Below are 22,555 nucleotides of genomic sequence, written 5' to 3' on the forward strand. Positions count from 1 at the left end.
AAGGATAGCCCAGCTTTCAAGGAAAACTTCCTCTTGACCTCTCTGAAGAATTTCTATTCCTGCCAAAACTTTTAGGAAGTTACACTGCCTGTTACTACTTCTTGATTTGAATGAAGGGCTTCCTGCAGGTTTTTTTCTGCAAAACTGTTTCCACATGTAGCCAAGGAAATGGATTACGTTCAACTGGCTATTAGCAATAGCCAACTTACTACTAGTTTAATGGTTCCAGTTTTGTGGGGTAGCTCTTGTAAGTTAGAAACACATTATGGACCTCTTAAATACTTCCAGAAAAATGTCAAAAGTTAGTAAACCATGAAGATACAAAAAGACTGTGGAAATTGGTCATGTAATAAATTGTTACAGAGAATACTTGGAAAAAAGCTTCTTTCCACACAGTTGATGACTATTTAATGTGTTTGTCACCTGGGCCCTAAATTCCCCCTTTTTCGCTACACATTCATTTCTTCATTTCCCTTGGTTAGATGTTAGTTCTGCATATTTCCTTGTTTGTACCTTTGTAAATCTGGATTACCATCTGTAGAATTGGTAAGTAAACTACAGGATCTGAAGAGATGAACTGTCTGCAATTGTTAGATTCTGACAAATCTTTAGATGCTGACAGAACTTTCCAGTCAACTCTGGGTCCTTAATTTTCAGGTTTTATACACAAAGGGTTTGTCTGTTGGTTTCAAAAGACAGTATCTCTCTCAAATCTCTCTCAAATCTCTCTCAAATCTCTCTCAAATCTCTCTCAAATCTCTCTCAAATCTCTCTCAAATCTCTCTCAAATCTCTCTCAAATCTCTCTCAAATCTCTCTCAAATCTCTCTCAAATCTCTCTCAAATCTCTCTCAAATCTCTCTCAAATCTCTCTCAAATCTCTCTTTACATTCTTATGCATTATTATAGATTCTGATAGCATTGTTGTTAGCAGGGGACTACCTTGATTTTGAGTTGTAGTAGATGTAGGATGGTGGAATATATGGTGCACCTTTTTTTCTTTTTTTCCCCCCTATGCAGAAAACTAACCCAGGAAGAGTATGAGCGTCAGGAGAAGGAGCAGAAATTGTCTGCTGCAGATGAAAAAGCTGTGCTGGCCATTGAGGAAGTGAAAGTTTACAAGTAACTTCAGTTTGTGAAGACTGTTGTTTTCCTGTATTTTAGCTATTGAAGAAAATTCATTTAAACCTCTCTCCTTTCCCTCCTTTTCCTTTTGTACAGGCAAAGGATCCAAGATATGGAAGAAGAATTGCAAAAAACAGAGAGATCTTACAAAAACCAGGTAAACTTCCTGCTTGCTGGTTCTTGTGTCACCTTTTACTGCATACTAGTAGTTGGACAAAATAAGCTAAAATGCTTCTTTTCTTCTCAGATTGCTGCTCATGAGAAAAAGGCACATGACAATTGGGTAAGAATGTTCTTCCTTTTCTGACGCAAACAGTTCGTATTTGACGTCAGGTTGGTGCAGTTAATGCAGTTGGCAAAATTTTCCCTAACAGCTTATTGCCCGCTCTGCCGAGAGAGCTCTGGCTGAAGAAAAAAGAGAAGCAGCCAACCTGAGACAAAAGTAAGTACAATACAGACCATTTTTATTGGTCTTTGAACACACTCTGTGTAGCTTGCTCAAACGATGCAAGGTGCTCAGTTAGCCTGCTTGCTCAGAATGTGCAGTGCATATTTGAGTTAGTAATTTTAAACTACTATTAAACTGTTTTGATGGTTAAAATAAGATTTCTTGGTGAAAGCTGTAACATTTTACAGTGCAGTTTGCCTTGTTACATTATAACAAATATAACTCATGTTATTTGAATAAAAAACCCCTTTATTTTTAAAAATTAGATTAATAGAAGTAAACCAAAAAATCGTCATGCTTCAAAGACCATTAATTGTAAAGCCAACCCCAGGCAGACCTGATCGCCAAGTCCCACCACGACGAGGTAAATGCTGCTGTTTCTTCCAAAACTTTGGTCTTTAAGTCAGTATATCCTAAAAAAATAAGGCTATGATAAATTGTAGAAAAGTAAATCAAGTGTTTTTTCCTCTTTGGCGTAGGGCCCTTAAGCAGAGATGGCTCTTTTGGCCCATCACCTGTGAGTGGAGGAAACCCATCACCCACACAGATGATAGAAGTTCCTGCTCGGCCCCTTTCTGCTCCTCGAAGGGAAGCCTCAAGAGGTGAATTTGGTAAGCAGTGAAGCTTCCCTTCTGTGATAGCTATCTTATGCTACAAACCTAAGAATGCTAAGGTCTGATCTTGGTTTTAGGAATAGTGTTAAGTATTGATACAGATGAGTGGTGGGGTTTTGTTTGTGGTTTTTTTTTTTTTTTTTAAATGTAGAAATAGCTCAGGCACGTGTTGGTTAGGATCTCTGGGGTTCTTGTTTCCCTTAAGGTACAGTGGTAGATGGTCCCCCTGCTCCACGAAGGCCACCAGAGTTACCTGGAAGGATGTCTGTTCCTGGTAAGTTTTGTGGCCTGCAACCAAATGCAACTTTACTCAGTTATTCTTTCACTTCAGAAATGTAATTGGAAACCCATGTGCCTTATCCCACAGCATGGTAAGTCATGCATTCATGGCTCTCGTTACAGATCTCGGGCCTGCTGTAGCATCCCTGATCAGCAGTGGGCCAAGAACCTCCTCCCCTTCCACAGCAATGGATGGAGCGGTAAGCTGAAAAAACCCCAACCTTCAGGAATTGTTTCTAGTACATGATTCACTGTACTTCCTGCTGCTGCTTTAACTGTATCATGTTCTGTCTTGTCTATATCCTGTCACTATCCTTATTTGCTGTCCAAAAAAAAAAAAAAGCAACCCTCTCCCCAAGAGTCTGAAGTCCCCTGTGTAACTACTGATTCACCTTCATCTATTGAACCAGCTACAGTGAGTATTCAGAGGCTGAATATGGCGTTACTCTGCTTTGATGGAGAGGAATAACAGGCTTGGTGTTCTGAACTGCTAAATAACAAAATGCTCTGCAAAACTAACCAAGGGCTTATACCTCTGTCTCAAAAGGTTTCTCTAATGATGGACAATTGCTGTCTGGTTTTTATGGAATTGAGGAAATGAGATCTTTCTTGTTAAGGACTGCAGGCAAACACTTTGGAGTGACTACACCAATAATCCCAAGAAGCTGACTTACCTGTGGTATTTAAGCACAATTCCATATGTAATTCAAGGTGCCAGGCCCTTTACCAAAAGGGTGTCCACTGAGGACGCTTCAAAAGGGATTGAACTTTTCTTTAGTATAGCTTCAGCTAAAGAAAACTTGTCATCTCAGAAGGTACACTAAGCATCCACTCCTAGGTAGCGCAAGCAGTGTTCTGGGTGAAGGGACAATGATGGCGCAGTACCTTTCCCTATTTTCTACTTGGTTAATGTGTTTTGGGGTGTGTGTTTTTCTTTTTTTTTATTTTGGTTGTTTTTTTTTCCTCTCTGTTCCTCCTCTTGGCCTTTGGGCGAGTGGTTGTGGTGTTCAGCAGTGTTAATACTTCTCTGATGCAATGAATAACGCACTGAAGCATAACCTAATTCTGCACAGGCTAATGCTAGTCCCAAAGGCCCACCTTCTTTCCCTGGGACACCTATCATGACCTCCCCAGTGATGGGACCTCCGCCTCCACCACCTCTTCGCTATGGACCACCGCCAGCTCCTCTCCGTGGGCACTTTGGGCCTCGACCTCTTCCTGTGCCCCTAGGTACAGTTGTGTTGCCGTGTGCTGAAACTTTTTTCCTATTGTGCTTCTCGGAAGCCTGCTACAGAACTGAGATCTGCCATCCCTTAGCACACAGCTTCCCCATGCTTCACGGGGTCTAGCTGTCTTGTTCAGTAAGCTTGGACAGGTGGGTTGTTTCAAGCCTCCTTAGTGCCAAGGTGTTTTTCCTTGTTCAGTCTACCATGGAAACCAGCAGCCAAAAGTCACTAGAATGTAATTCATGGCCTGTGCAGTCTGTGTGTGACAGTGACCCACTCCCGAGCTGCTCCAAAAAATGAAGAAATGAGGAACAAGTCAGGAGCTTCACTGTTTAGGTTAAAGCAAGATTTAACCCATGTTTTCCTTTTCTTCTAGTTCGTGGTGCTCCCTTGCCACCTCCAGCTGCAAGAGATTTCTTACCTGGCCCACCCTTAGGAATGAGAGATCTGCCTCCTGGCCCACTACCGCCGCCTCCAGATCCAAGAGGCTATGGACGTGGGCACCCTCCTTTTCCACCCCTAGGTCCTCCTGGCCCAAGAGATTATCCTCCAGGCCCACGGCTACCCCCACCTGGTTCGAGAGACTATACGCCTTCTCCTAACAGAGACTTGCCTCCATCAGGACCTAGAGACTACCCCCCAGGCCCTCCGCCACCTCCACCACCGGCAGGCTCAAAGGACTACACACAGCCTCCAGCGCAGAAACCCTAACTGCAGCGTCTGGTCAGCAGCTCAACGGAATGGACTCTAGTGCACTTCCTGCAGTCAGGATTTTAGGAAATGGCTCTCTCTTTGAAGCCATTTATCTCATTTCAGTATATTTCAGCTTTTGCAGGATTAATTTTTATCCAATTGCTACAGACATCTTATGTGCATTTATGATCACCTTAAACTCATCCATCCTCTTGGGCTGCAAGAACCTTTTTGTGATGGACTTGAACCTACTCTAAACGTGCAATAGAAAGGAAGTACCTGTGTGGCTAGTTTTAATTAAATGTAGCCTCTGTAACCAGTTGGTGAATGAACTAATTTCGTGAAAAATGTAAATCAAATCATTTCCTGTGGAAATAATTTTTAAGTAAAATGCTATCTTACCTGCCTTCTCCATCACATCATTAAGCTGCAGTTATTGTAGGCCAGGGGTTTACATGAGGTGGTTTTTTTTTGTTTGTTTTTAAAAAGATGTCTGGTCAGAGATCAGAAGCACAAATGACACTGTATTCAAAGGAAAGTTATAATAAAAAGCAAAATTCCTTTTGCTAAACCCTGAAGGCTTTGTTTCAGTGCCATTTTTTGTTCAGAAAGGACATGGGTTCAGTAATTTAACCAGAGAATGCTGCAGCCATGGCCAAGTTCAGGAATTGAATCAAGGCTGAGTAACTGCTGCTGCTGCAAGATTGACTGTGTTACCCTCGTGCAGAACTAGTCTGGCATGTTATGAGGACAACGGGGCATACAGCCCTCCTCGGCTGAAGGGCAGTACAGAGCTGGAAACCTTAATGGAGTTGTGTGGTTAGTTCAGAAGCACAGGAGAACACTCCAGGATTCTAGAAACTAAGACATTTCATAATCACCTTCTGCTTTCAAGACCGGCTTGCAGCATTAAGCAAGGTCTGAGAGCTGAGTTTTCATCTCAGTATTTAAGACCAATTCAGCTTCCTTGGTCAAGTAGAGCTGTATTTTTATAGCCTTTTTCACTTACTTACTTTAAAAAGAAAAAAAAATAGTTTTCCATAAAGCAGAGTGGGTTTATGTAAACCATATTAACCTGTATAGCTTTAAATCAGTTTGCATACATGGAACACTGGATAGCTTTAAAAAGACACCCTGTGCTTGTAGATGTTCAAAGAAGCCCCTGTACGTAAGTGTTAACACAAGGATGAGTATGTAGCATTTGGCATAGCAGACCACTTACCTAGACAGTAAGGTTTTTCAAAAGTGCTCTGTACAAAAGTAAGCCTTAGAAAGGAAAAAAAAAAGGGAAGAGAAAACAACTAGGAATAATAAAAAAACCCTACTGAAAGGCCATTACAGCTTTACTGCCAGAGTACAAGCAGCCATTAAACGTGCCATCTAGGTGTTACATTCTTACAGTACAAGTATTAAGCTTTAGATTTAAGATGAAAGACAAGACAGAACATCACTAAAAGCATAAAACAATACAAGAGCTTGTGTTGTGGGGAGTAGTAGTCCTTTCAGGGAAAGACAGTTCACAGAAAAAAAACACAAAAGGATAGAAGCAACTTTAAAAATGGTATTTCACACTCTACAGACATTAATTCACAATTAGTTAAATACAAAGCTCTACGTGTGTATTTAACAAAAATACTTCAAAGTTGACATTTCATATAACAAGTTAATACAGACATCTACAAGCTGGGGAAGAGTCAAGGTAAGCAGCTGAAACAATGGGTTTGTAATTCAAGGGAAAGTGTTCGATTTGTGTAGGGGCTAACGACACACACATTGATGAACAAGTTGGGTTCTCCAAGTTCAGGATCTTTCCTTCCCCCACACCAAGCTTTGTGATGCTTCCCATCTCCTGCCTCGCCCACCCCAGCTAGCGTTAACAACTTGGAGCTGGATGGGGTCGCCCTCTGGGAGCACCAGGAGGAGGGGGTGGGTGCTGTGACTCACAGGGGGACACACAACTGACTGACCACCGTGCTTTCAGCAGGCCAGGAGTGACACCAGCAGAGCCAGGAGGATGGCAGAGCCGGGAGAGCGCTGCAGGATCATCCCTTGCTGAGCAAGACAGGCTGTACGCGTTGCAGGGATGCTCGGTGCTACAGAGTCTTAGAAGGTCAGAGAGAGACCTGAGCCAGCCAGGGAGCACTGGCAGGTAACACAGCTATTCACCGAGCTCAGATTTATTTGCAGCCATAGACTAATGCTTTGCTCCATCTGTTTGCAGAGTTCAAAGGATGATTTTTATTTATTTTTGAAGAATTTATGTATCCTCTTGTCTGATACCCAGAATTCTACATTCAGAGGTATTTCTGTAACTCATAGGGATAGCTTTTCAGGGCTTGATATTCAATATATCAGATGTAATACCATTGGGGTATTGTAAAGACCCATAAACAGGAAAATTTAATTGCACTTTTTTTTCCCCCCTCCAACCAGTAGTGGAATTTGAGGAAGTGTTGCTGACTTTTGTCGTAACACCTAAATGATTTCATCCCTAGTTATGCCAGAACAGAGGGAAGGCAAGAAGATTAGGACATTCAAAAATAGCTTATCCTAATCAATGTGGTAAAGCCAAAAATGCTGAACACCTTACTGTAGACAGACAAATATCATGAGGAAAAGTCACATCCTTCCCATTAAAGCACAGTGTAACATCTTGGGGTTACATGACAGAAAAGAGGAATTGGTGATACATCTGCACACAGACTGTTTAAAATAAACCTAGTCTTGACAATATTTTGGGAGCTGGGTCTTTTGTTAGCATAGCAGAGTATTTAGGCACTAGTTAGATATGCAAGAAGTATATCAAACCTTAAAGTATTGTATTAAATATCCACGCAAATATATTTGACTGGGTTCTACTTCTGTCTCTTTATTAGGTCAAAAGGTAAATGTAAGTGTGTCATAAAATAAGCCAATGTCCTGCAGCTTATCACACACCAAATCAAAAATATAGAAAATAAATGATAATCCTATCTACTTACATAAAAAGGTAATTTTTAGAGTAAGTTTCCAGACTTGCACAAAATATGCAGAAAACTGCATACAATCAGTTTCCATAAGAACAGCAGTTTCATGTAAAAGGTGGGTCAACCTGCTAGCCAGATCTGCTTTATCAAAAGCTCTGGAAAATTGACACTTGAACACTGAGGGGCCTGTCCTGCTGTCACTGAAATGGTGAAACACCCACCGCCACGAGGATGAAGCCCTGGGGAAGCCTCTCTCTGTCCCCCACCCACCTTTGCAAATCACTCTGTGACAAGATACAGAAAAATTAGCTCTATTAGGGAGTATGGGTGATTTAAAGGATTGTAACATGTATTGTATCCAAAACTCAATAGAAGTGGATCAGGCAAGGCTGTTAAAAACCATAGTTCAGTGTTCTCATCTGCAGTTGTCCTCCTCCTGGCCCAACCAAAGCACAACAGCTGACTGAGGAGCTCTTCTGTGGCCACCCCACTTGACCCAGCACCCTCCTCTCTCTCACTTTAAATCACTTGCAGTACCTCACGCTCCTTCCCGCCCCACCTCGTCTTTCTCCTGGTCTTCTGCCACCCAGCCTGCTACAGAGGACTCCAAAATGCAGATGAGAGGAACTACAATAGCACAGCAAGTGTAAACAGGTTAGTAGGCCTGCCACATCTTTATTGCTACAGGTTTGGCAAAGGGGCAGTCTCCATCCTTGGGTGGAGTCTGAGGCAAAAGGATAATAACAATTAAGATAAAAAGTGATGAACAGCAAAATTAGGAAAAGCAGTCAGCATATTTCAGGGCTCTCAGAAAAACCTGTATCTGGAAAGTACTGAAAAAGACTTGCAGTTGAATGATAGGCTTGCCTCTGACCCTGAAGTAGTGCTGTGCAGTGTGTGATGGTCCCGTCTGACCTACTGGCATGTATACAGTCGTTTTCCTGCCCCTCGAAGGCTAAGGCTACTACACACAGCTACCATGACTTGTGGTTCAGTTCACAGAAGTCTCACAACTAGGGTCATTCCTTGTGCAATGTTTGATGGAGGTGAAGGTAAAGTGGTTTCTTGGTCAACAGTTGCAATTTCTTCCTTTTAAAGTCAGTGGGTTTTTTGTACCTGTAACCACAAGAAAGTAAGTTAATCCGAGTGCTAATGACTGCGAAGGAACGTGAAAGCATACTAGAAAGCTTGTCCTGTACAGATCTTATTACTGTAATCTTTTAAATACATCTGACAAGACTTACTGGAAGCAACAATAATTAATAGATTTACAGGAAGAAACTCAAACCAGTATTTTCTCTAGATCATTATTTTAACAAAACAAAAATTTCATTTTTTAAATGAATGCGAGTTTTTTGTAAGGAGAATTCATGATATAATACTCTGGACTGTAGGAAATGCAGTATCTCCTACTTCAGTACTCAGTACTTCAGAAGTACTCCAGCTAGCACAGACTAAGCGCTCTTCCTAGACATGCCCAGAATTGCAAGGTTCACCCTCTTCCTGAAAAAACACAAACAAAAACAAACCAACCCCACTCAAAAACCTCACTCAGACCTTCAGCCACACAGTGAGGGTAGGATGGACATCATGACCACTGCAGCATAACTGGCTAATCTATTTGTTTGTCTACTTAGAGTGGGGAAAAAAACCGACCACCCAACAATACTCTGAAATGTTCATAAAATTCAGTTGCAAATCCATATCCCAGGTCTCAAATCAGTTTTCCTTCACAGAAGTTCTGCACCAGAAGATTGTGGGAGTTGAAATATTTTTTATTTTTTTTAAATATAGCTGATCTGACACTCAAACTAAGGTCAAAATTAAAATCTCCCAATTTGTTAACTTCATACAAAATTTAGTTACAAACACCAGCATTTTATTTGGGAATAGTCTAGTTTTTGAGAAGAGTCCCTAGCCATTTTGTTTGCCTAAAAGCATTTTATCTTCCCTTCTTTATTAAAAAATTGAATATTCCTTATGGAAGTCAATCTAATGAGTCCAAGAAACCTTCCTTGATGCAACAAGCCACACATTGTAACTGAAGTCTAGTTCATTTCCTCTGTCATTGGCATCTATAATTGCAAGTCACTTACAGTTCTATAACAATTGCCCCAGGTTTAATTTCATCCATCTCCATGAAAGCAAAGCACTTGGTGCTAGTAAACCTTTTCTTAGGCTTGTAGTGTTTGAATTCAAAGAAAATAGCTGCACCTAGAGGGGAAAATGGTTCAATAGAAAAGTTAGCAATTATGGCCAACAGTTACCTGAAAACTTATCTGCCATTAAGATGCTCTACATACATTGGACAGAATTATCTCCAACACTTGTGTTATTTACTCAAAAGCTATACCGTGATCTTCCAATGCTCATCACGCTCACAAGAGCTTGTACTCTTCACTCAATTATTCATATCCAGGTAACAGTTTGTCCAGTGACTAAGAAGGTCATAAAGCAGCTCAGTACCTGTGTAGCAGACTGCTGCATTTTTATCTCTTTTCATTCCTCCCTTGTCTGCAAGTCATCACAGTGACCGACTTGAAAGAGACAGGATGCAAAGGTCTATTTTTATCCTTGTCTGGATCTTGAGCCCTGCAGCAGCAGCTCAGGCACGGCCTGTTTATTAGATCAGGAGCAGCTAGCGTCTACACTTTCAAAGCTCCTGGGCCCTGTTTCAGGTCTCTGATACTACGTACCTTTTGTTAGTTTTTCAACATGTTTCTGAATCTCGATGTCCACATTAAAATGGACATACGTGTCCTCCTTCCTCAAAGCCACAGGAGTATCTTGCACAGGAGTCAGATCTATCCCATTCAAATCTGCAGGAAAGAAACAGCATGAGAATGGCAGGAGCTTCTCAGACTTTAAGGTCCTGCTTTAAGAGATTTATGAATCACTCCTAATACTTCCACAAAAAGTTAATGCACACCTGGATTTTTCCCCTAAACTTAAAAAAGGGGCAATCATGCCCCTTCACAGTGAATTTTCTTTTTGACTGCAACACAAAAGCAGGTAAAGTTCTGACAATATTTAAGATGAAAATTTGGAATTATCCCTCTTTTTAAGAGCCCATTTCTTTCTGCTGCCACCAAAGGATTGCATTCCCTCTGCAAGCAGGACTCCAGCAGGGCTTCAGAACTGCCAGCTGAACCAGCAGAAAGGGATACACATCAAAGACTCGCCTCCACACAGGGTCTGCAGGGCGCAGCTGGCACAGCTTATACAAGCTGTATACGCCCTGCTTTGCTGCCTAGACTCAACGTGCATTATTCGTCTTGTTTTTTCCACAGGCAGAAGCACAGTGGGGCCGTGGGTTGGACTCCAGCTGTCAGCAGCAGCCACTGGTTGTGCTGCTCAGGCCCAAGCCACCAGGGACAACATTGTTTCTCACTAAGCCTCTGCTGTTTACACAAGTACATTTGTCCTCTGACTCTTCCTCTTCTCATTAGTGATCCCTTTCCCTCAGGTGGAGCAAAGTTGCTAATGACACGGCCAAGATTACAAGTACATAGCACATGTGCTGTGCCTGGGGTACAGGCTGAGGCTGGGGCCCTCTGATGCACTTCATTCAGGGAGCAGGCTGGGACCACCAATGTCGCATCAGAACAAACCTCTCTCCAAACCTGCAGAAGAACAGCCTGGTACAGAACCAAGGAAAACAACTAAGCATCTTGAGACTCCTAATAGGGACAAAATGACTTTTCAGAGTTACTTTTCCTCACCAAAAATCTTGAGAAATGAAGTATAAAAAGTCACCATTAGCAGACTGGGTGATAGTCTGCACACACACACACTTTTTGATTCTATTTTCTACATCATTACCTGGCAGCCACCACTTACAGGAGCTTGCAAACAGAGTGCCACATGTTAACAGAAAGACTTGTTGGGAAAGCAAGCCTAGCAATATGCAGTCTCCCTTAGCTCCAAAGGAAAGGAGAGCTAGGTCTGAAGGCGAGCAACAGTTTTATCGATATGTAATAAGCTAAGAAGGACAAAGAGTTCAGTGGCAAGGAAGAACAAATGTTTGCTTTACAAGTTTTGACAAGTTCCAGGATCCAATGTTAGAACCCCATTAGGGCTGGTATTTTCCCGTCAGCCCAGAGAAACTCAGCATGAAAGAATTACATTTGATTAAACCCACATCCATCCAGCTAGCCCCACCACTGAAGTCACCCATCCCTCAGCATTCTGGCATACTAGAGGCAAAGAAAGATCCATAAGTGACTAACGCAATGGAGCCTGAAGAATAGTTACACAATCTAAAAATAATGCTGCAGACCTAAGGCAACACCATAAACAAAGGAACACCGCACGTTTCCAAGACTGAACACACACAAAGGCAGTTGTTATCAACTGGGGAGGCAAGAGTCATGCTCCAGCTTCCACCCCAACCAGCTGATCTCCTCAAAGGTCCAGAGAGAACTGGAAGGTTTCACTGTTGAAAAATCATCCCAGAAGTGGGGCTGGATAAAGCTTTCTATCTATATATTTTGGCAGGTAACATTTGAGAACATCACTGGGATTCAAGTGACATTCAATACTGTGACCCTTACTTCTGCCAAAGAACTCGTCTGGTGGAGGAAGCACCTGATCACACATCTAAAGTGTTTTATCCCTATGGTTGGTATCCAATAATAGCACATCTAAAAAGGACACATACAAGCTCGCTATCACAACTGAAAATAACTGGAGGATGTTGGCTCAGCTACAGATTGTTATATGATAAACAAAAAAACCCAAACATACACCTCAAAAGATTGTAAAGATAAGCAGAAGTCAAGCAGGGCAGGTTAAGGGTAAGCAATTCTGACTACAGGGGCTTCCTGCTAAGAAATGCAAAATGGGAAGAGGCAGATACTCCCACTAGAAAGAGTCTGAATACCAAAAATCTCAGCCTCAAGCAAAAGCCATCAACCATGTTGTCATCTGAAACAGTGAGAAATCCTAATGTTGCCTATCCTGGACTGACAGAGAGAGAGGTTCTTCCAGATTCATGGAACCTCTGAGAGCATCAGGGGCTGTTAGCTCACCAGGCTTTGGCCGAAATATTTCACTGCCAAGGCGAAAATGTATTTTATATTTTATTTCACTTGCAAGCTTTGCTTCCCAGCTTCATACCCATTCCTCTAAACCTTAAGCTTCGGTAAGATGATCTCTGTTTTACTAAAAAATTAGTTTAATGACAGGGAAAGAATGGAGCCAGCGGTCTGTGGTTCACCATCCAGAAAGCCCAGAGACCAATATGTGTTGGGGAGTACAAGCAGTCCAAACAGATCTGTACTTAAGAGTCAGCTGAAGAAGCTGGAAGAGAGAAGTACATCTGCCAAGTCATTGATACTCAGCTCCCAGCAGGGGGAAGGCACCCCGGAGTGCACAGATAAGCATGTCTCCTGCAGCAATTCACCTCCCAGTCTCTCTCAAATAGAGAATTTTTCCACCTTTGATTAAAGCAGAAGCCTTAAGTCCACAATAGAAAATGCAAGTACCAACACATATTTTTCCCAGCAGGTTGAAAAATCAATACAGCTTTCAGAAAACGCACTCTCTCCAAACTAGAAATGAGGAGCCAGGAACGGAAATCATTACCCTTTACACTGACTGTGATGTAAGGATCAATGCACTGCCCAGCATCTTTCAGACCAATTTTCTCTATGTTGATGGTGAGTAATGTCATCCCGGGTTCAGATGGCAATCTGGGTAATAAAGTACCTGGAAAGAGTAAAGCACATTATTAACCCTTTGTGTCATCTTACAGCAGAGGCCTTGCTTATCCCATCATGTCTCATGGAAGATGCTGTTCTCCATAGGGGGTTCAAAGCCCAAGGATTCATACCCCAATAGTACACAGCACTATGGGAAAGTCTGCGTGGACAGACACACAACATCATTTGACAGATTTCAAAGCTCACACTAAAAAACCCCAGGACTGTCTCAAGTCAAATGAAAATGTCATAAGAACAGAGAGGAGCTTTGTTTAAAAGTGTTTGTTCTTGCTCTCATGCAGAATAACTCATGCATGGAACTGAATGTGTATCATTTTTAAGGATTAAATTTGGGAGGCTGGATTCCATCTGCAGTTGCAGGAAGTTCAGACACTTAATCAGGAGTCCCACCCCATTGGAACATGACTTGGCTTCACGTTGAACATTTAGGCTGGGCAAATAAGGAGGAAAATGGCATTGTTGCAAATCCCACTGGACATAAGGGAACTAGGAAAGAGATTCTTAATTATCTAAGTTCTACTGGCCTCTACTTAAAGGAAGGAGGTTAAAAAAAAATTAAAAAAAAAAAAAGTGTTTGCATCCCCCAAGTTCCCTTTTGCCTTAAGGAAGGACTTCCCAGCTCTGCATCAAGAACATTTAGCATCAAAACTTCGTGTTCAGTGTAGGTGGATCCTTGCAGTGCTGAGGAAGACAGTGCAGCTGGCAAGAAATCCAAACTGTTCAAACTCACTAAAAGCCACGAGACTCTGTCATCAACAATGGAGTAGGTTTCTTCATGCTGATTTTAGCAAAAACTGGCAGGCTTCAAGCCTCTCTCCAGCATTAGATGAATAAGCACCAAGATAGAAAATGCTTAGACTCATGAGCAAGTTGATTTAAAGTTATGGTTTTCTAATTAAAAAAAAAAATGTTATCCCAAGGCTTGAGATCTAAACAAAGTAATAGTTTCCTTTGGCAAGTCCCACACGGGTTTTCCTTGATACTTTTTTTCCTCTTGATCTGCTTGAGGAGCTGGAGAACTAAGGAGTTTTTGTCCTATTAGAGAGACTGGCTTTGCAAGAGGGGACCATGTATTCTGCTCTTAGAACTAGAGCGCCACAGCTTCAGCAAGATTTCATGAGCACTCCCACACCCAGTCCCTCTTTCAGGATAATCAGCAAGACTTCAATTCACATCTATGATGCAGTACGTTTCTGTATTTCCTGTCTTGGCTGCTAGCAGGCTCATGACCTCCAAGGTGCTGCATCTGCAGGCACTTCACAACATATCACAGCAGAATTTGACCCACCATTCTGAAGTAATGGGACAGGCTTCTGACCACAGTATGAGAAGTGTTAAAAAGCAAACTTAGAGAGCACCCATTTCTGCAAAGCAGCATACACGCTCTAGTTAATCTTGCCGTCTCTCTTGAACAGATGTTCAAAGACCGAGTTCTTATTTCAATCCCAATGAAGGTAGAAGCAAGCCCATCTTCTCTTTGGCACAAAACTTTGCTCTGCCATCTCCCGGTTGTCTCCTAAAAGCAGCATGCCCCCCAAGAGCCAAGAACAACTGTAACTTTCAGTTTTCCGATCCATCACTCAAAGGGACTAAGTGATGGGATACTTGACACAAAAATCACCTGAAAAATGCATCAGACTGGCGTTTATTATAAAAATAGCAGCTTAAGAAACATCATTCTGTTCCTGAAAAATGCTTTCCAGACTGTGTGAAATAGCAGAGTTGCAATGAACAGAAAAGTCAAGCTCTCTTCCAGCAGGTAAGAGAACAGTAGGACAGATGGTCTCCAAGGAACACTGTTTTCTTTCTGCCTCAGCAGGAGGAACAGCCAAGGCAGCGATGGCCTAAAGCAGCTGACTGTAACCTGTCTCATGCGAGCCACAACCACCCAAGTGGGTCTTTCGCTGAAGCCTCTGTAGCCATTCCACATAGGAGCCATTAGCTGACAGTAACCTCTCTATGATACAACTTTACTAGGGCTGGGCATTGCACTGCCAGTCTGCCACCGTGGCTTGGGCCCAGTAGCCTTCAGCAGGCTCACACAGAGGCTTTTCATGAGAAAACTGCCAGCCATTCGAGACACAACCACAGGGCATCATTGCCAGAGGGGGAAGGGAGCATCTACAAATGAAATAAGCGTCCTCCTACAACCACATTTCAGATATACAAAGGAGAGCCAACCCAACAGCTCACTGCCACCGAGACACAGGCGTTCAGTCTCTCCATTCCCAAACCCTGTTTCAGAAAAAGGGGAAAAAGTGACAAGTCTCCTGCTGGGTTCACAGAAGAATCCATTGCCAGCACAGCACTGGAATAAAGTAGTACGCAACCAGGAGAAAGGCAGGAAGCCTTTGCTGTTAGAGGCAGCAAGCCATTGGTCAGTTCAGCTCAGAAGTCTAACTACATAAGTACTCTTTGTGCAAGATTTCTCATCAAATGTGTATTCCGCTACAGAAAATCTAGCTACACCTACCTTTGGCTACACTGCAAGTCAGAATACCAGTCTTTATTATACCAGAATATCAGTCTTTATTAGCACAGCAGGACTTCTAGAGAGCTATGTAAGGTGCGTCACCAAATAAGACCTTCCCCTTTTCTGGTACTGTAGGCAAATGAAGATCAATACATAGATGCCTAGTACTATGATTGTTACCAAAGATTGTATTTTGCAGGTTGAAACTAAGAGCTGAATGAAGAACATCGCAGCTACATGAACATGATCAAAGAAATAACTGTATATACTAAAAGGTTATCATACCTTCGTTGGCTCCTGGGTTAGATGAATGGTGCAATGTGATAACGATGAAGCCATGCATGAAGAAGACAAGACCATGGTCAGTTAGACAATACAGTTATGCACTATGGATTAAAGGCATATAGAAGCAAAGAGTGCAACACAGTTCTATCAATTCAATATGGAAAGTCCACTTTACTTATAAGGCTCAACTCAGAAGGCTGCAAACTGCTTAAGCCTCATCACCCAGAGAAAGAGCAACAGCCCAACCTCCAATCAGGTAAGAAGCACCACATTAATTTACATTCAATGGGGAAACAAGATCTGTGTTCAAGTAGCACAAAAGCACCTTAGGGGTTTAGATTATTGTAGCTATGGGGAAGTTCACCGTAATGCAAAAAAATTCAGAAAAGTCAGATATGCAGTTTATTAAGTAGATGACAATGTAAAACATCAGTAAGTTCAGGAGCTGCTCTCACCTCCTCTTAAATGCATGGGTTTACTGTGGAATAATTCTGTAAGAAAGTATATGCCCCAAACCTCTCCTCTTTCTGATTTGGCTACCCTACTTCTTTGAAAGTGATTTCATTGTAAACTCAATCTGTCTATCATCAACTTAGATTCTTATCTTAAGCACATGCACAGCTTCTATGTCCACTACATGTATACAGCTCTAACTGTTGGCACTATGGTAACGGTCATGGCCTTATTGATGAACCATCATACCAAGAGCTACTCAAGATCTCTGCTGTACTTTGGACAGACAGAATACATCTTCATAAATGGATTTATCATGGTGAATAACAAACCTCAAGACACTAAATGTCAGCAATAAAATATCACAATATATTGTAGCCTATTTGTGAGCTTAGCATAAACAACTGTAGGCTGTGCATACCTACATCAATATAGCCTGCAGGGGTCATATTCAGCAGTGTGCATTTGCTCAGATCTAAGGACAGGGACGTGTTTTCTCCAGGCATAAGTAATGCGGCACCCCAGCTCTTTCGACCATAATTCCAGTACTAGTTTCCCTACTCGTTATCTCCTCCCTGAAATATGAAGTTTGCTAACCTTCTCTGAAAGCAGAAACTTGTTTCTTCTGCAAAGAAACTACACCAGGAACAAAAAGAACCTCTGTTGGAACATCCTGCTCCTTTACCTGGTAAACTGTCAAAAACTGAAGTTACAGGAAGACCTTCTCTAGAATCTGTAGGTATATCCAGTTCTACAAGTGCTTTCACATGGACAAGGACTTAAGCTATCAAAACCAAAGCTACCCCCTCTTTATCGACTCGGAGCTCCAGTTTAGTCTAAACCATTGTCTCACCAGATGATGCAACACAAAAATAACCAGCAACAACTTATCACATCTCTAGCAGGTTGTAATGCTCCTTGCAGGAGAAACATTGCCACATTTGAATCATTTACATTTGAATGCGTTTGAAACACTTCACGTAGTACAGTTAAGAAAGCACATGGAACAAAAAGACTGAGTTTGAACAGGGAATAAAGGCCATTTATTGGAGCTAGATGGTACCACCCTCACAGGTTATCCATGCAACTGTTTTGCAATAAGATATTGTTTGCTGAGAAGAAAAATCCACTGGCCACCTTTGTGGGTTCTCCAATACAGCATTAGAGTTTACATTATCCTGTTGCTCCTCACCCAAATTTTTTAAATCACAGGTGGAGAAAGGGGCTTCTCAGAGACAGAACTTACACATGCTACATAGGCTGGCATGGCAAGGCTAGTGCCCCTACCTGGAACTCTAGCAGGAAAAGAGTCTGGAGACCCTGCTCCAGCTCCTCCTTCCTCATCATCCTCCTCAAACTCCAAGTGTTCCTCTTCTCCAGGTGCTAAAATCTTCCTGTAAAATATGAAAAAGAAGAATGAGACCAAAGATCATTCATCATCTGGCTTTCAACTCACAAGTCAGCATCTGAGTACAGAGCAGGGGCAACATACTTTAATGTCATTTCATGCTTCTGATTAGCTACTAACTGTATTTACAGACCCTGACAGAGGTTGCAGGAGCTCAGCCCACATAGAAAGCACAGAGTCTAAAACCAAGAGACAATACAGAGAGATGTAGGGGCCTACCAACTACTGATTTTACCAAAAGCATGGGCTCGATTTTTAGTGGTACCTAGAAAATCAGAATTTAAAAGGGTTTTTTTAACCAGTTTACCCAAAGCAATGCAGCAAGTAGGTAGCTCTAGAAATTCTAGTGTCTCAGATGTAACCAGGTCCCAGGCTATGCTCGCTTTCAGATACATATCTGTATGTGAAGTGACCCAGTTCTCTCTTACCTGAGTGGGACAGGCTGAACATCAAAGGGAAACTCCTTATTGTAAGTGAGGATATTCTTTAAGACTGCAGACAGGAAGGAAACAAAAAAATCCATATCCATAAACATGCATTAATTCCACTACTTCGTACAGCTATGTCCATTCTCACAACATCTTCACACACACAAATAATAATATAAAAAATCAGATCATGGCAAGAAAAATTTCTCTCATATTTTAAGCACGAGTACAGTCCTAATCAGAGCTATATCACTATAACATTCAGACAGACTAGCTGCAACTCCAGTACATAATCACCACCACGTTTACACAGGCAGGGAAGATAAACATGGCAACAACCAAAAGCATCATGAGAAACAGCTACAGACCCCCGGGGTAATGGTAGCAGTCTTTGGTGGTTATTGAAAGGAGGGTGGTGCTGTTACTGGCAACAGCTCCAAACAGATTGAAGTCTCCAGAACTGACACACTTAAGCACACATGTAGGCCGCATATTCAGACAGCCACCGTGGGAGTCCAAGCAAGCTGGTAACACATAGCTTAGCTGAGATTTCCTAGTTCTTCATGCATGTGTTCTGAGTTTTTTTGTTGGTGGTGGTGGTTTTTGGGGTTTCTGTTTGTTTTGTTGTTTGGTTGGTTGGTTTTTTTTTCTTTTTTTCTGCCCTCAGGTGCCTGGGCAGACTGGCAAAATTCGGAAGAGATACAGTGCAACATCTGAGCATCGAGCCCCAGAGACACTGATTAATTTCTCTATCATTCGGTGGAGAATGGCTTTACCATTTGTACTGGCAACTTACTCAAGTTTTAGTAATCACAACTTTAGCTGTTATTTCCAAAAGCATTTATGAGTAAAAGCAAAATTTCCAAAAGCATGTGAAAGAAATAAGCATTTCATGATGGCTAAAGGGCCTAAAAATTTACAAGAGAACACCTGCAGGGAAAGGCACTCTCCTACCAGACAATAAGCATCCCAAACTGGGTAGGGGGAAAAGGAGGTAGACAAACTGAGTCCTCTCACTGAGTCTCACTTTGCAATAAGCCCTCTCAGAGCACGTTTTAGAAATCTCCCCTTAGGACTACTGAATGAGAACAAAACTATTTTAAAGCAGTGTTAAGATTACACAAATACTGGTTATGTTTAAGGAACCACTGCCAGGCCCCTCTGCCTCTGCACACTACCATTCAGCCAGCGTAGGAGAGCTTCCCCATCTGTGTTCATATTCACATCACTCAGCGTGGGCTCCATCATTAACTTACCAGACACCATCTGCATGCTACAATGAATAAAGAATCCCTCAGGGAAACTATAAAGAACCCAAAAAGTCTTTCCAGTCTTTGCTCATTCTGATTTTTTTTTTTCCTGATTTCTGCACTACCACCTGAGAGGTTAGGTACTACCTGATGCCAGCTGAACACAATACACAGAAATACATAGAAAGCTTTACGTTTCCTTCAGTCAGAGATCTGATAGACAAAACTGATGCCAAGTCTGTCTCTCTCTCTCCAAAGACTTCTGCTCCGAGGGATCAGTAACGCAGATCTCACCATGGTGGTGAAGAATCACAGCCACTTCCCAACAGAAAAGTAGCTGATTAATAGCAGACAGACCTTCCAGCGCAGCTGAGGTTCAGGAAAAGAAGGGGATTTTTATCACTCTCAGAATTCCCCAGCCATTGGAGAGCTGCATCATACCAGAGACAGAAAGCGAAACTGCCCCAGGCAGAAAAATCTCAGTAAAGCGAGATCTCTTACAGATCATAGGCACGATATACAGAAGCAATAGAAATTACAGTAGTTCTCCCCCCACCTTGCAAAGGTTGGTAAGCACTAGACTCCTCTCTCTTCCCAGTCATCAGTTTCTCTCACTACGTGAATGAACATCCCCTGAAAAAAACCTTCTAGTAATTCATTTCCGTCATCGCTAGAGGGCACAAAATACTCCACCGATAGGAGCACAGGAAAAAGGCAAACAGTTTTACAGCTCCTAAAATCTCGATGCTGCCTGGAGGCAGAGCTGAGCATACACCCTCCGGCCACAGAGCCGCAGCCACGCACCCGGGCGTGGGTACCGGACCTGCCCACGGGAGTACGCTGCTCTCAGACATCCTGGGGGTGTTGGTAACAAGGGTGATGCTGAATGTTTAGCTCAGAAAATTCTGGAAACACCATCCAGAATCTCTTGGCTTTTGCCGCAAAAAGCTGTGAATCAAGTTTTTAAAAGGCCTTCAACTCCGTCTCATCACCAACAGCAAATAATTTTGCAAAGTTGTAATGCGGCGACGTACTAAAGTGCTCCTTCAAATATCATCAGGATAAGAAGTGGATCTACAGCACCCAGCCCGGTGACATACTTATTCAAAGTCACTAAGAAAAAGCAAACAAATAAAAAAAGCAATGCAACAATCATCCTTTGAGGAAAAGGAAAATCCTCTTTACACCCATCACAAGTGCGAGTTTCAGTTGATTTAAATAAAAATAACCAGATCACAGAAAAAACCAATAGGTTACAACAAACAGGGATCTCCCTTGCAATACTGCATAAGACACCCAAGCTTTAAGAGGTTGGTTTGCGCTTTTTTGGTTTTTGTTTTGCTTTTAAAAACACACATCACCTCTGGGAGAAAGAGCACTTCCCCTCTGTAACGCTGCTGCCGAGAACACGATTCACAGAAAGTTCTCCATGTGTGGAACTGATGGGCAGATCCCAGCGTTGCGGCCTGCATTTATGTTGCTTTTCCAACAGAAATCTTTTAAAAATACTTTTCTGCAGGTTCTCATGCAGAAGCTGCCTTTTCTTTTGTGACGCTGGACAGTCACATTGATTTTATTAGCAGTTGGCTCTCTCTCGAAAGATTTCAAAAGCAATTATTGATGTGAGCAGTAAGACTAGTACACACTAACTTGGTAAAGACCACTGTCCATTTAGAGTTTTAGTGACAGCTTATGATACCTATACTGATTTTTTTTTTTTTTTTTTTAAGTAGACAAAGTAACTCAGATATCAGGCTCCCCAATACAACTCACTATCTACTTCTCTTATAATACATATACACTGAGTTTGAAACTAGTCTAGTGGCTAGAATTATCGTACATGAACACAGGCACATGGTATGTCCCAGGCTATCCATTTGTAATGTGTATTATAACACTGGTATAAGCTTTCACAAGAAAAGGATTTGTGAGATCCAGTGTGTTAGCAATGATTTCACACAGTGTAGTCTCAAAAGAACTATTTGTATGTATGGACCCTGCTGTAGCACAAAAGATTCAGTGACAAATCCTATAAACAAACAAAACCAGCCAACTGCTTCACTTTCCAAGCAGTGTGAAATGCAAGCTTAAGTAGGAAAAGTTAGAACTTGACAACACAAGGGGAAAAAAAAAAAAAAAAAGGTTAAATCTAAGGGCCTTGGTTGTTATAACAACACCCAAACCAAATTTCTCAGCCATTTTGACAGCTTCAGGCACGAAAGTAATTAAAACAAGCCAAATTGTGTGAATAGCTGTTTTCGTTCCACCCTAACCAAATGGCTTGACCTAACAAAGGAATTGCTTATTTGCATTGCCAGCCCAGATTTTTTTAGCTTTTTCTGGTGGAACGCAACAGAAAATTGACGACAAATTAAAACATGTCACGGTGTATTTTATGAAATGGCTGGTGTTGGCCTGATTAAGATTTACTCTAGTCAAGATATACTTAAAAACCACAAAACAAAGGCACAATTCAGAGAGAAAGAGGCCAGAACAATCCAAGTCAGACAGCAGCATTAAGAACATCAATGTTCAATTGTTGTCGTAGAAGCATCCGTTCTCCTCCAAGGAAAATAACTTAGTGTCTTTCAAAACTGATGGCCACACACTCTTCCTCAGTTTTAATATAGTTGCTTGTTGTATGAAGCATGGGCTGAATGCGCTTCACACTGTTGAAGTTTTTTGACAGCTAAAAACCAATTCTCCAAGGGAGGGCAAGATAAGCAACAGGACTGTTGTACAGCAACTGAAATTCTGGCTTTCAAGAAGAGGAGGCATTTCAAGGAAAGCTTTATGTCTGTTGTCAGAATGTAAATTCTGACTAAACCCTTCAGTAGTCATATCCTTTGATTTGTATAACAGTTGGATCAACTAAAACATTATTCCTTTCCCTCTTCCATCATTCAGTCACTCACAGGGTATTTGCACAATGGAGTCTAAAATCCACAGTCATTAAATGATTACAATATTTTAAATACTTCGTAAACAGAGAGCAGGAGTATCTATACAAAATAATCCTAAATCAAAGGATGCAGAGGCCAGACATACAATATGCAGATTGAGAAAGACCTAATAGTTCCAACACATTGATAAAACCTTTCCTGAGTTATAGTCTTCACAGACCTAGCAGTCTTGTAATGTACCTTCACTTTCCATTTTCAGGGAACAGTTCAAAAGCATTTGGA

General features: G+C 41.8%; 2 protein-coding genes across 5 annotated transcripts in view; one reads left to right on the forward strand and one right to left on the reverse strand.

The window, feature by feature from the left end:
* Positions 1 to 4,791, forward strand: part of MIA3 (MIA SH3 domain ER export factor 3) — a 30,324-nt gene extending 25,533 nt beyond the window's left edge. The window contains exons 19-29 of one of the 2 annotated variants that reach the window (XM_075496473.1): positions 1,020 to 1,121; positions 1,221 to 1,281; positions 1,372 to 1,407; positions 1,499 to 1,566; positions 1,839 to 1,936; positions 2,052 to 2,183; positions 2,392 to 2,460; positions 2,589 to 2,665; positions 2,809 to 2,880; positions 3,539 to 3,695; positions 4,068 to 4,791. In XM_075496473.1, coding sequence (XP_075352588.1) covers positions 1,020 to 1,121; positions 1,221 to 1,281; positions 1,372 to 1,407; positions 1,499 to 1,566; positions 1,839 to 1,936; positions 2,052 to 2,183; positions 2,392 to 2,460; positions 2,589 to 2,665; positions 2,809 to 2,880; positions 3,539 to 3,695; positions 4,068 to 4,402 — 1,207 coding nt within the window. In that variant the 3' untranslated portion in view covers positions 4,403 to 4,791. The remainder of the gene's footprint in view (positions 1 to 1,019; positions 1,122 to 1,220; positions 1,282 to 1,371; positions 1,408 to 1,498; positions 1,567 to 1,838; positions 1,937 to 2,051; positions 2,184 to 2,391; positions 2,461 to 2,588; positions 2,666 to 2,808; positions 2,881 to 3,538; positions 3,696 to 4,067) is intronic. The other variant, XM_075496474.1, reaches the window with a different exon arrangement.
* A 3,194-nt stretch (positions 4,792 to 7,985) lies between these two features.
* AIDA (axin interactor, dorsalization associated) overlaps positions 7,986 to 22,555 on the reverse strand; it is a 28,737-nt gene continuing 14,167 nt past the window's right edge. The window contains exons 5-11 of one of the 3 annotated variants that reach the window (XM_075496477.1): positions 18,121 to 18,184; positions 17,572 to 17,678; positions 15,832 to 15,843; positions 12,937 to 13,059; positions 10,047 to 10,169; positions 9,447 to 9,564; positions 7,986 to 8,466 (exon numbers count right to left, since the gene is read on the reverse strand). In XM_075496477.1, the coding sequence (XP_075352592.1) occupies positions 8,370 to 8,466; positions 9,447 to 9,564; positions 10,047 to 10,169; positions 12,937 to 13,059; positions 15,832 to 15,843; positions 17,572 to 17,678; positions 18,121 to 18,184 (644 nt within the window). In that variant the 3' untranslated portion in view covers positions 7,986 to 8,369. The remainder of the gene's footprint in view (positions 8,467 to 9,446; positions 9,565 to 10,046; positions 10,170 to 12,936; positions 13,060 to 15,831; positions 15,844 to 17,571; positions 17,679 to 18,120; positions 18,185 to 22,555) is intronic. The other 2 variants (XM_075496478.1, XM_075496479.1) reach the window with 2 other exon arrangements.

The sequence above is a fragment of the Mycteria americana genome, chromosome 3 (assembly GCF_035582795.1).
Source record: "Mycteria americana isolate JAX WOST 10 ecotype Jacksonville Zoo and Gardens chromosome 3, USCA_MyAme_1.0, whole genome shotgun sequence".
In the NCBI taxonomy this organism is placed as follows: domain Eukaryota; kingdom Metazoa; phylum Chordata; class Aves; order Ciconiiformes; family Ciconiidae; genus Mycteria; species Mycteria americana.